Source organism: Neomonachus schauinslandi, chromosome 3 (assembly GCF_002201575.2).
Source record: "Neomonachus schauinslandi chromosome 3, ASM220157v2, whole genome shotgun sequence".
Taxonomy (NCBI): domain Eukaryota; kingdom Metazoa; phylum Chordata; class Mammalia; order Carnivora; family Phocidae; genus Neomonachus; species Neomonachus schauinslandi.
Window position 1 is genome coordinate 191920475 of NC_058405.1, and position 13620 is coordinate 191934094.

General features: G+C 58.1%; 1 protein-coding gene across 1 annotated transcript; it reads right to left on the minus strand.

The window, feature by feature from the left end:
* Positions 1-200: 200 nt before the first annotated feature.
* On the minus strand, positions 201-5007 carry LOC110570936 (aquaporin-12-like). Its single transcript, XM_021679019.1, has 4 exons — positions 4212-5007; positions 2538-2654; positions 582-725; positions 201-277 (listed from the first exon to the last, which is right to left on the minus strand). The coding sequence occupies exons 1-4, from the start codon at positions 5005-5007 to the stop codon at positions 201-203; spliced, it is 1134 nt and encodes a 377-aa protein (XP_021534694.1).
* Positions 5008-13620: the final 8613 nt, after the last annotated feature.

The following is a 13620-nucleotide window of genomic DNA, read 5'->3' on the forward strand; positions in this document are numbered from 1 at the left end:
TGCCAGGTGGGTGGGGAGAGGATTTAAAGGGGGTGAAGGGGCAGCCACAGGAAGTGGGGTGGAGGAGGCTTCTTTGTCTCCCATCCCCCGGGAAGCTGGTGCAGGAAGACATGGCCACCACACGAGGGCATAGCTCACCCAGGACCTCCCTGTTTTCTGTCTCTCAGGACAGCTAGCACCATCGATGCAAACTGCTCCGCTCAGGTCTTCCCAGGACCAGGGGGACGCATGCTGGACCTCTTGCCTTCCCTCCCGGGTCTTACATTTGGTTCTAATTCTGAAAAGAAGAGGCAAGAGACACCTTGTGGGACATGGAGGTGACTCAGACCAGCCTCCCTTGTGGACTGGTCTCACCCCTGCCTGCCCTTCCAGAAGCCTCTGTCAGGCCAGGGATACAGGCAGGTCTCAGGAATGGTTTATGGACAAATGGTTTCGGGGAGGAAATGGTGCGGTCTCATCCCCCCCTCAGCTCGGAGGGGTCCCAGGGTCCAGCCAGGGCCGCTCACCGGGACTATGCTGGCTCAGCTGGAGCCTGGCAGCTGCCGCCCCAGCCCCTCCGTGTGGGCTCCCGGCTTCTGTACCCCTCTGCAGGCGGCGGGTATCTCTCGGCCCCGGGGTCTGCTTCCCTCTAGGAGTCCGGTACTTGTTCTTCTGGTTGTACAACAGGTTTCTCTGGAAAAGGCGAGGAAGGGGGCCATGGTACCGCAGGACAGCCAGGACCGGGCCTGCGAGAAACCGAGGGTCAGACCACGGGGCCTGGCAGGCTCACTGGGTGCTGACCCCCAGACCATCCGTGTGATGGGGGATCCTGCAGACCGGGGCCTGGGCGAGCCTGCCCGTCTCTACCAGGGAGCCCTTATCTAGCTCTTCCCCAGGGGCCGACTCCCAGACCACGACTCCCAGACCCCAGACCACACTCTGGGGACCCGGGCTCAGCATTCCCTGCACCAATGTCCTGAGCCACGTGCACAGCCTGTTCCTTCTTCCCAGGGCTGCCTCCTGAAGGTGACCTGTCATCTGTATGAATGGCTGTTTAGGGGGTGTGGGCAAGAGTGGAGGTGAGGACTGAGGGGGGAGAGAGGAGGGGGGCTGAGGGCAAGGGCAGGGCCTGGCCCCTGGTTCCTAGGTTCTTTCCTGAACTCGCAGAGCAGAGAATCCTGAATTCCCTCCTGGCAGCCCGGGTCATTGGGAAGGTGTTTGCCATGGCAGGAGAGGGGAGCACATTATCTCTAAGTTTCTTGTGAACACTTTAAGGACTCAAACTGCAATGTGTGGGCCCCGCTAAGGTCAGGGGTGGCCTCCATGGACACCCCAGCCGCTGTGCTCCTGAGAATGGCCCCTGGGCCCACACATGCCCATGCTTCGCTTGTTGCACCTCCTTTACCTTGAGTGGGATGCTGGGACCACCCCCGCTATGGAGGAGGGACATCCCAGGGAGGTGAGTGACTTGCTCAGGGTCATCTGGGCACACGTGGAGAGTCACGGCCCGGGGAGCCACCCCCACTTCCCAGGCCCAACTGCTCTAAACAGACAAGAGATTCAGTAAACGGCATCAGCCCACCAGCGGGGAAAGAAATGCCATGGAGACTGAACAGCCAGGGGATGACAAACGTGAGTGGGACCCACGGAGCAGAATCCTCAGCCAGCAATGTGGACGGCTGAAAGGCAACCCGTTTCGTTCCACAGAATCCCAAAGTTCCAGCAGGGTGCAGCCCAGGTCCCCTGGAGGTGGGATGTGCCCGGTGCTGACCTGCAGGGTGCGCTGCCCTGTGTGTGAGAAGCTCAGCATCCCGGAGCCCTGTTCCTATGGAAACGGCCTTGGCGGTCCCCACCCCGACCCTGGCGGGAGGCAGAGAGGCTGTGTGGACTCGGGACAGCAGGAGCACCCCGAGGGTGGGAGTACCCTCCCCGAACAGGGACAAAGTGGGCATGCGCACAGAGGGTGTGCTGCCCTCCCAGCCTCTTCCCCCCTCACCCCTGTGAGTCCTCCAAAGGGAACCCTAATTGCTTTGGACATCATGACGGCAGTTACGGAGTCAGAGGCTGTACCGGGTTGAATGGAGTCCCCCCTGAATTCATGTCCTTCCCAGAACCTCAAAATGTGACCTTATTTAAAATAGGATCTTTGTAAATGTAAGTAGTTAAAATGACGAGGTCACTCTGGAGAAGAGTGGACCTAACTCCAGTGTGGCTGGTGTCCTTCTATGAGGAGCAGTGGAGACAGACAGACTCACAGCGGAGGCCACATGAGGACGGGCAGAGATTGGAGAGGTGTGGCCACAAGCCAAGAGATGCCCAGGACTGACGGCCAGCACCAGAGGCCAGGAGCTCAGGGAGGGGCTCCATCGGCCCTTAGAGAGAGCATGGCCCAGACACCTACATTTCTGAGCACTCGCCTTGACCGAGTGCAAGCAGCCCCTGAACCGACTCCCCACCAGTGAGCTAGACCACAGGCATGTCCACCAGGAACGCTTCGTGTGTCCTCCCCGAGTCACCGTCCAGGGCTGGCCTTGTCTGCTGCCCGCAGCGACCCTTACCTGTCAGAGGACCCAGCCAGTACACCTGGGTGTACTCCAGCAGGGTGAGCCCCGAGCAGGGGAAGGTGACCGAGGTGGCCAGGGCGGGGTTGAAGAAGGCGGATGTGAAAGGCCCAGCTGTGGGAGGAAACACAGACGGTCCTTGTGGGGCCCTGTCTGCTGCCGCCTCTCCTTGGGACGGAGCCCTGTGCCTGGGGCCTGGAGCTCAGCCCATCCTGACCCCCTGATGCTGATGGGAACATGGGCAGGAGGGCCACTCAGCCAAGGCCAGCTCCATGGGATCAGGGAGCAGCCAGGACAAGATTCTCTCCACGATCGTCCACCACCCATCCCAACTGCTCACCCCTGGATGAACTCCCTTCCCCCACCCCTTTTCACCCCCATCCGCCTGTGGGAGGTTGTCCTTGAGAGAAAGGGGGACAGAGACAGACAGAGACAGAGATGGAGAGAGAGGCAGAGACGGTGAGATGGGGAGACAGACAGAGGCAGAGACAGAGCGACATCAGCGAAGGGCTGAGCCCAGTGAGGAAACAAGAGAAGGGAGGAGGGATGGGGAGGACGAGGAGAGACTGGGAAGAGCGCCAGCATCCCTCCACCCTGGGCCGGGGAGGCCACGGCTGAGGAGCAGCGGCTTCGCGTGCGCAGGCCCGGGCCAAAGCCGGAGGTGGAACCAGGCTCTGGGGGCGGTGTCCTGGGTGGCTGCTGGGCTGAAGCAGGAGCTCCCGGCATCTCCCCAGGGCCGGAGCCCAGGCAGTCTGGACGCAGAGCCCTGCTCCTGGCAAGTTTCTGCTCACCTATGCCTCAGTTTCCCCACCTGTACATGGGCTCTAGCAGTGCCTTCCTAGACACACAGTGTCTGTCTTCTGCCGGACCGTGGACAGCGTCTCGAAAGTCAGCCATAAGTGCTGGTTCCTTCCCACCGGCCTAGCCCGCCCCAAACGCACACTCAGGAGGGCTCAGCCCTCAGGCCCTTCTAGTTGTAGCCCCAGCACCCTGAGCAGGTGTGAGGCACCCGCTGGATGACCTGCATCTTGCAGCTGACCTCAGCTCTCTGCTTCTCCGCCAAGGTAGGAAGGGCAGCTTCCACAGTGACTGAAGAACCCCCAGAGAGCTCCGTCCAGAGGCCCAGGGCCCCGGGCACAGGCATGGAGGATGGGAGGATCAGAGGATGGGGGGAGGGTGGGAAGTTGGGAGGAAGATAGGGGGATGGGGGGTGCGGGATGGGGGATGGGAGGAGGGTGGGAGTGCTGCCCTCTCTGGAGACATAGGGAGCCATGTAGGGAGGGGTGGGGGAAGAAGAAACAGAGGGAACTGGGACTCTTGGAAGGAGTGGCAGAGGACTCAGGAGCTTCCAGACCAGAGCGTGGGCTGGGCCTTGGAGAAACGGCACTGGCTGCCCACCCGCCCCGGCTGCAGATGCTCTGAGATGAACAGGAACAGTCGGAGGGTGGAGAGACCCAGCTGGGAAGGACAGCACTGACCGGGGCCGAGCACCCCACCCCAGTGCACTGTGTCGGGTCCCGCTGGCTGCCATCCCACCACCACCAAGTTCCCAGGAGAGGGCCGTCGCAGTCCCTGGGGGCCGGCGGTCCCCCTTGCTGCAGCCTCTCTCCTGGGTGTCCACGAGGGTGCAGAGGCTTCGACATGCCCCGGGAAGAGGCAGCCAGGTCTCACCTGTGTGGGCCGTGACGGTGACCAGCAGGGCCGTGACGGGCACCCTGTAGACAGGAAGACTGTTCCGGAAGCGGAGGAGGGTCAGGTGGAAGAAGAAGGCACAGACAGGCACCTTCCACCGCGTACCGTGGGGCGCGGACGTGCGCAGGGCCGAGCTGCAGTGTGCGTCCATGAGGCTCTGGAGGACGTGCAGGTCACTGAGCTCCCAGGCCCAGTGGAGCCGGCTCAGGGTGCAGGCCGCCTGCACGCCCGGCCCCTGGGCCGCTAGCGTCAGCAGCGTGCCGGGCAGGGAGGCCTGGGCCAGGAGGAGCTCCTGCAGAGACATGGTGGGGTTGGCTGCGGCCCCGTCGCAGGTCGCCCCGTGCACCAGGAAGAGCAGCGTCAGCAGCAGGTTGGGGCCAAAGGCCCCCGCCCAGGGGCCCAGCTCCACCAACATCCGCATCTCCAGGCAGCAGGCCCCCAGCTGGGCCGCGCCCACCGCCTCCCACTCGAAGCTGGTTTGGGTGCCCGCCGGGAGCAGAGCCTTGGACACCCTCCTGGCCGCCTGGCAGAGGGCGAAGGTGGCGAAGAAGGAGAGGGACACGTTCAGGCCCTGAGGGCTCCACGAGGAGCGGGGCCGAGCAGGGCTGCTGAGCTGACATGTCAGGGCCCGGCCCAGCCCCAGCCCCAAGGACGGTGCTGCTGTGGGAGAGTCCACCTGGGTGGGCTGCCCTGCGAACCCCACACCTGTGCCCTCACCTCCAGATGCACCTGCTGCCGGCGTGGGAGCCGAACGGGACACCCCACAGTCAGGCATCCTCCCTGGGACATGAGACACACCAGGCCCCCTGCCCCCCTCCCGGCCAGCTGCAGGGGCCGGACACGGGCCATAGTGTCAAAGCCACCACTGGAGCTCTGTGACTCAGCCCCGGGGTCTCGGCTCCTTGGGCACAGCCTGGCAGCTCCCTGCACCTGTGTGCTCTGCCCCTCCGGGGTGAGGATCCCCGGCTCTGCCTGAGCTGCGGGCCCCCTGCCACCAGGTGAGGGCAGCTGTCTGCTGGGCCGGGTCTTCCCACCTGAGGGAGGGAGGGAGGGAGCCTGGGTGCTCCAGCCAGGCTGCCAGGGACGCCTCAGGAAGCTGAACCTGCAGAAACGGCCCCACCACACCACACACGTTAACTTTTCTGACCAGCAACATAGACAAAAATGCATCTCTAAGAAAGCCTGGCTGATGCGCACAAACCTGAGGACCTTGGAAGAGAAGCCCCGGCCCTCGGTAAACAGTGATTCCCTGTGCGAGGCCCTGCTGGGGACCCCTGTGGGACATGGCTCTCCAGTCCAGAGACTCCGCCAGAGACGGTCCCAGACACTGGCCAGGCTTCAGGGACACACGCCTGGAGGTTGGGTCTCAGGGGCTTGAGGTCCTGGCACACCACAGTGACCCCAGCGGGCCATGCCCCTCAGGGAAGAGTGGACATCAAGCAGCTGCACTGGGTCGCTGAGGGCGGCCAGCCCCCGGTGGAGGGGTCATTCTGGGCCTGGGGAAATGGCTACTCTGGGGAGGGGGGTGGGGGTGGGGGGTACTTGCCAAGGGAAGGGGCTGGGCTGCCAGGCCGGGGAGGGGAGGGGAGGGAGCGGCTGGTGAAGGCCAGGGTTGAGGCCTGCTGGACGCAGCATGGCCATGGGCCACACCAGGCCGGCCCGAGGCGGTGGGCGCAGCGGGGGGCAGGGAGGTCAGCAGGGCAGGTGAGAGCCAGTGGTGCCTCGGCCCCCTACGTGTGTCCCAACGCCCGAGACCTGCAGTTGGCCGTGGACGTGGGCTCGGAGCACAGCGGCTAAGGCCCCACGATCTAGACACCGCCAGGGGGTATAGGCGACCCCTCTGCCCCTCCTCCCCTCACCTGTGCCCACCTGGAGGACCCCCATGGCCTGCAGCAGCACCTGACTTCTGCCCGCACCCCTTCCCCATCCTGCTGTCCCCCTGCCCCTCAGGAGAAGGTGGGACCACCCATCAAAATCCTCTGCATTTCCTTCCAAGGAGTTCAGCTGAGCACAGCTGCCGGAGAAGGTGCTGAGTATGACGTCATCAAGAGGAGGGCGATCCGAGAGCACCTGACGCCTGAAGGGGGCCTGACGCCTGGGGGACCACGGCAAAAGTCCCGGCTGTGCCCCAACGGCCCTGTCACCTGCAGCATTGCAGGGTGGCCAGCAGGCCCCCGTGATCCGAGTGGGGCCCCAGCTCTGGACCTCTGGATCCACATTTACGAGGAGGCCTAAGGGTAGCTCCATCTTTTCCAGGAGAACCATCTTTCATCTCTGGCGTGCCTCTGCCTCCCTGATGGTCCCTTTGTTTGTACTGTTCCAGCCCAAAGGCTCTCCCCGACAGCCCCCCTTTGCGCAGCTGGGGAGACTGAGGTCCAGGAGGGGGGTCCGAAGCATGCAGCACAGCGGCTGCTTTCTGGTTGTTGCAGTAGATGATCTTGAGGTCCAGAAATTTCCCAGAGTGGGGGAAGGTGTCTGGGCCCCGGGGGGCAGGGGTGAGGTTAACCCCAACAGGAAATCCCCCTGCTGCTCCCCCTGGAGGACCGACAACCGTCCAGACTCCAGTCCCAGGGAGGTGGGGTGGGGGTAGGGTGAGGGGGCAGGGATCTGTCAAGTCCTCCTCTTCGGCCCCGGCCATCTCAGAGTCACGGGCAAGCTCTAGACACCTGGAGTCTGGGAGCGGAGAAGCCGGGGCTCCCTCAGGGATCACACAGACACCCCCTTCCACCCTCCAACAGGCGGGGCCGGCCCAGGGAGAGCACGCAGAACGCGGTTTCAGACCCGACGACCACACCTCCGCGACCACGGAGCCTCCTGGCTAGAGCTCGGTGGTTCCTCCCGCTGAATGATCAAGGGGAGCTGATTTTGTATTTTCACATACTTTGTAACTTTTAGCTAAAACTCAAATAAAGCGAAGCACACCAGCCTCAGGAGCGCACGTCCACGCCGTGCCACCCGGACAAAGCCAGGGCAGGGCGCCACTGCCGAGAGAGACTTTCCGCACCCAGCCTCCCGCTGACCCCGCCGCTCCTCGGATGCCTGTTGGCACCGCGCCACGGTCACGCTGCTGAGTCTGCCGGCCTCGCGGGGCTGTGGGGGCGGCGTGCCTTCCTTTTAACTGCCAACTGGAGTTCCGTTTGGTGGACGGATCGTAGCTTGTTCATCCATTTTCCCGATGACGAACTTCAGGTTTTCTCAGTTTTTTTTTTTTCTCAGTTTTTGACTAACACAAAGAAAGCTGTCGCGAGCACTCACCCACGAGTCTCCACAGACACACGCCCGGAGTGCTCGGGACCCTGGGGCAGGGGATTGCTTAGCTTTAGGAGGTCAGGCACAGGTCACAGGGCTCCCCAAGGTGGGCGTGGCCAGGAGCGGGGGGGGGGGCGGGGGGGACGCACCCGGTGTCTCCATCAGTCGGTGCCCTGAAGGCCGAAGCACATTTCCTCTTCCTCCGAGGGCTCATCTGTCCTTGTGGTGGCCAGCTGCATTTCCCCGACGACAACTGCACAGGGTCACGAGCTCAATGCGCGCTCACCTACCGCTCCTCAATATTTTATTGGGCTGTATATCTTTTCCTGATTGAGTGCTAATGATTCTTCATGTATTCCATATGTACTCTGGATAAAGTCCCTTGTCTTATAATTGTTTCACACATATTTTCATCCAATTCCATTTTCTTTTTTTTTTTAAGATTTTATTTATTTATTTGAGAGAGAGAGCAAGAGTGGGAGGTGGGGGGAGGGGGAGAGGGGCAGAGGGAGAGGCAGAGGGAGAAGCAGACTCCCCGCCGAGCAGGGAGCCCGACGTGGGGCTCGATCCCAGGACCCCGGGATCATGACCTGAGCCGAAGGCAGACGCTTCACCGACTGAGGCACCAGGCGCCCCCCAATTCCATTTTCTTAATGATGTCTTTTGATAAGTACTTCTAGAAGTTTTACAGCCTTGTGTTTCACATTTAGGTCTAAAGTCTATTCTGACTTAACTTTTTAACTTTTGTGAAAGCGTAAGATGGTTTTGTTTTGTTGCACTCGGGCGTCCCGTGGCTCCGGCCCCGTTGTTGAAAAGACTGTCCTCTCCCCATTGAGCTGCCGTTGCTCCTTTGTTAACATCGGCTGACTATTTGCATGGATCTATTCAGTTCTATTGATCTGTCTATTCTTTCGACAATACCATGCTGTCTTGATTTTTGAGAGCTTATAGCAAGCCTTGAAGTTGGGTAACGGGAGTCCTGCAACGTTGTTCTTCTTCGATACAGGGCAGTTTTTTCTGGGTCTTTTGCCTTTTCCTATAAATGTTAGAATCAGTTTGTCAATATCTGCGTAGTTTGCTGGGAACACATTGAATCTATGGATCCAGCTGGGAAAAATCCACATCTTAGCTATCCTGAGACTTCCAGTCCAGGAACACAGAATGCTCTCCATTTATTTAGGTCTTCTTTGATTCCTTGTGTCAGAATTTCGTAGTTTCCTACATACAGATCCTGCGCATTCTGTTTGAACTTCGCCGCCTACGCGCTCATGCACACGCTCTCTCTCTGTCGGTACTTCCGTAAATGCTGTTTTGTTTTGATTTCAAATTCTAGTTGTTCATTGTTGGTTTATAAGAAAACAATTGACTTTTGTGTATTATCTCTGAGTCCTGTGACCTTGCTATAATCTCTGGTTAGTTCCAGGAATTTTTTGGTCAATTCTTTGGGATTTTCTTCAGACGATCTTGTCATCTGCAAACAAAGACAGTTTTATCTCTTCCTTCCCAATCTGTATGCCCTTTCTTGTCTTACTGCACCTAGAATTTCTAGGACAGTGTCGAATAGGATTGGCGAAAGGACCTCCTCACCCTGCTAAGTCGAAGGGGTAAAACCTCCAGTTTGTCACCAGTAAGTATGACGTCGGCCGTACGATTTTTGCAAATGTTCTTTATCGAGTTGAGGAAGCTCCCCTCTATTCCTAGTTTGCCTCCTGTCCCCACGACTTTGTTATGGAGAAAGCTCTGGACACATTCTAAATGACTACTCTTCAGTTCCTCCTGATAAAGACGTGAGGGGACTTTTCTGCACTCTTCACGGTGAGAACTTGGTGGGCTCCTTCTGGTAAAAGCCACGGGTCCCTCTAAGCCTGAGGAGTTCCTCACCTCCAGCTAGTCCACACTGGGCGTCCAGCAATGCAGAGTCAAACTGCCGTCCCAGTGTTCCTACGCAGCTCTGGCCCCAGCAGCTTCTGCACCCACTGGCGGATCTCAGCTGGGACCGTCCGCGCTCCTTGCTCAGGATTCTGGGGGACAATTTGCCCTGTGACCTCAGTTCTCTGACAGATGCGAGAAAACTCGTTTCTGTTTTTTTTTAAATTTCTATTGTTATGTTAATCACCATACATTACATCATTAGTTTTTGATGGAGTGTTCCATGATTCATTGTTTGTGTATAACACCCAATGCTCCTTGCAGAACGTGCCCTCTTTAACACCCATCACCAGGGTTCATGTATCATATGACCTCACTGCTTCTGGTTTTATTCAGCTTTTTCTTGTTAGGATGAGGCATCGTGGCTGCTAAGATCTTTACAATCTGAGTTGATGACCTAATGTTTTCGACATTTAGGAAAATCAGAATCCATTAAGGGGCCTCTTGATTGTCTCTTCATTGGATCTCCTTCATTCTCTCATCTTACAGTTTATTTGTTGAAGAACTGAGGTCACTTTCACATGAATTTTCCCATGTTCTGGATGTTTTCTTTGAGGCCAACTATGCTCAGAGACTGATCCTTGTCTTTGCTAATAGTTTATTTAGCACAGGTCCACGTGGGAATTATAATTTATAGTAGTAATAGTTGCCAAGCCAGTAGCACACAGGATGATGTCTCTTAATAAGCCAATAAATAACATTCTCCAGACAACAGTCGATTGATGCACGATTGTTCCAGGCAAAGGGGAGAGGACAGAACGGAAGTCCTACTGAGTTGAGGGGTACCTTCCTGCGAGTGGGTCCTCAGAAGAGGCAGCTTAGCCAGTGAGAGCGGACGTCCAGCTGCAGGCACGAAGCCCAGGTCCCCCGCTGCAGAGCACACTGTAGGGGAATGGAGGTGCCGTGTTGGCTGGAAGAGTTTCCCTCTCGGGCGTTTTCACCACGGCCGCCAGGCACCTTGCCGCGCAGGAGCCGATGCCCCAGGTCTTGGGAGAGCACTGTAGATCAGCAAAGGATGGCCTCGCCCAGACCAGACGTTCTAGGGATGTCCTCGCAAGCTCTCGATATTTGAAACTTAAATGCCCACTCGTCGTGGCCCCTCTTCCCTGTGTGCCCATCCACAGTTGCGACGGTTTATGGACCACAGATGTGGAAAACTGCATCTTGACGCAGCTTCCTCAGTGTCAACACATTCACCCTGAGATCAAAACAACTTCGCTTAAGTCACAAACAAGTGGGTCTGGAATCATCACAAACCAACACACACACTGGAGTTTGATGCTTGCAGCCCCCTGGTGTCCCTCTCTGCTTATCCAGAAATGGGATCAATTTCAGCGCCAGTTTTCTTTCAGCCACCCTGTAATGTGTGGTTCCATAATGAGGCAGATGTTGTCCAAATACCTTAGATTTCCAGTTAGCAGTTCTTCATATAGAATTTTTCTATCTAAATACCACTGTTGTCTCTCCTGACTGAAGCAGGATGTTTGGTCCATTTCCAGTTGATGTCATTAAGGGCCAATCTGCACAGAAGTCTATTATCTTATTATTTGTTTTCTTTCTGTCCAACTGCTCTTTGTGCCCTTACTTTTCATTTCTTCATTTGATTGATCGGGTATGTTTTTATCACCCTATTGGTCTTTTCTATGACCTCATTGGCTGAAGGCTTAGTTAGCAGTGGATATTACATTTTGTCAAATGCTTCTCCTGTGTCTACAGAGATGGCAATTTTTCTTCTGTTAGTTTAATATGATGAATCACACGGATTAGTTTTTGAACCAACCTTGCATTCCCAGGATAAACTCCACTTGGTGATGACAGTATTATCTTTTTTACATGTCATTAGATTCCATTTGGTAAAAAGTTTTTGAAAGTATTTGTTTTCTATGTGGATGCAGGATATTGGTCTGTAGTTTATTTTCTTGTAATACCTTTGTCTGGTTTTGGTATGGGGTAACGCTGACCATACAGAAAAGCTCGAGGCTGCCCGGCGTGCCTGAGGGCGCATGAGCGACACACACGGGTACGATCCAGGTGCCGAGGGAAGCAGGTGGTGCTCCCGTGATAAACACCATCTTGTCCCTCACACCCCTTGGGCTCTCTGCCCCCACCAGCTCCCCACCGTGGGGAGTGGGTACTGTCTCTGGACAGTGCTGGACATCTGGCCCCAGTGGCCATTTTTGGCTGTATCCAACAGACTTCACACACAAATAAAGCCACAGTGGAGGCCCGCAGGTCTGGTGTTGCATAAGGAACCACATTTATTTCTTAATTGGACAGAATTTTAAGTGCACACACACAGTACAGGAGCCTAGAGCCTAACACTCGGGTTCAGGACGTCAGGGAACTAGAGTCGTTACGTCAGGATGGTGGCTGCAGCGCGGGGCCAGGGTGTGCCACAGAATCACATATGTACAAGCTACAGGGGAGCTCGGGGGACGGCTGGAGGCAGGAGGCTCAGGCCCTCAGGAAGCCACAGCCTCTGCTGATCCTGGGGATAAAAGGAGGGCGCCTTCTGGGGCCCCGCGCGGGAGGGAGCTGACAGGGCCAGCACGGCAACCCTGCTCGCCCCTGGACCAGCAGCATTCGGGAACTCTCCCCAAGTGCTTTGCCACACCTGCCCCACAGGTGCGGAGTAGGGACCAGGACTGACAGAGGGCAGCTCACTGCAGCCACCCGGGGGCGTGTGAGCGTGAGCGTGTGATGGTGAATGGGACGCCGGCACCGTAGTAGTGCTGACTCAGAACGAGGCGGCCTCGGAACCCTCACCCCTGGGGACTAGCCTGGATGCACTGGAGCCTAGCGGCCCCCCGCCCTTCCTGGGACCATGGCAGAAGGAGCTCACCCTACCCTGGAGGAGACAGAGAGCTTCTCTGGGTGAGGATGGCCGTCCCTCAAACCAAAGTGAGTGGCATCAAGCGTTAAAACAAAAACCTCCCAGAGAGATGGCTTTCTGGATCTTTCTTCCTTCCCCACTTAGTGGGAAATAGTCAGGTCTGACTTTCCCCTCTGCACCCCACAACGGGCAGACCCTCAGGGGCCCCCAGATCAGCCTCCCGGGTCACAGATGTGAAGGGCACAGCCCAGTTTTTTAAATGCTTGTCCCCCCTAAAGTGACATGTGGGTAGCTTCTGGCAAGCGCAGACATGAAGAGACCAGCTTTTCCGACTCAGATTTCTCTCCCCAGCAACTCTGAGGGTCTGGCTGTGACAACGGGGCTGGGGTTCCCAGGCAACTGCCAAGTGCCACCAGGCCAGAATTAAACAGTCCTTGGAGCACCTCCATGGCTGTGGAGGCTCCCGAATTTAGGGTGATTCCCAGAAACCCTTGCATGGGCCCCCTTCCTTCAGCCCACCCCACGAGGCAGGTGCTCTGTAGGTTGGCTGGCCTCAGATACCTGCGTCCTGGGTGCGAGGGCCTCCGACCCTCCGAGGCCACGGCTGCAGGCTGGCTGACCTGAGCGGGCTGTGGCCGGGGCCCTGCACCTCCGGGCTCCCTGCGGGTAGGCGGGGCTCCTGGGACCCAACTCATCTTGGCACAGCTCCCTCCCTTCCTGGTCCTCCTCCCTGCCCTCCAGGCCATTGTAAAAGCCAGAATAAGTGCTTGCTCTGGACTGTGCTGCACCCCAGTTCTCTTCGTCCAGGCCTAGGAACGTCTGGTTCCTGGATGACGTTTGATTTCAGCCTGGGGTGTGAGCCCTCGTCTGGGGGCCTCCAGGGAAGGCTACTGAGCCCTGCGCCTCACAGATGTGGTTTCCCAGGCCGTGTCTTAGTGATGGAGCTTCTTCACCCGTGGTGCCTTCCAAGCACTGGGGGGTGAGGGTAGTAGCGAGTGAAAGGGGCCACTGACACGCTGCCTGAGACGGGGTGTGGAACAGGCACGCTCAGTCTCTGCTGCCAGCCGGGCTGGGGTGGCTGGGGCGGCTGGCGTGCCAGACACCGCTGCCAGAGGCCGCTCAGGTCGGGAGCCCACCACCTAGCCCCACGTCCGCGGCGGCGCTGAAGGGGCCTGAATAACTTCTCCAAGGAGAGCCTCAAACTTCTCACCTGGCATGGGAGCCGAGCCCACGCGTCCCTGGAGGTACACGGCTGCGCACACTTCCGACCTCCGTGCACAGAATGGGGACAGTGTCCACATGTCACGTGGGGACGGCCCTGGCCGAAGGGGGGGTTGGAACCGCTGACTGGGGTGCGACAAGGTAATCCAAACTGAG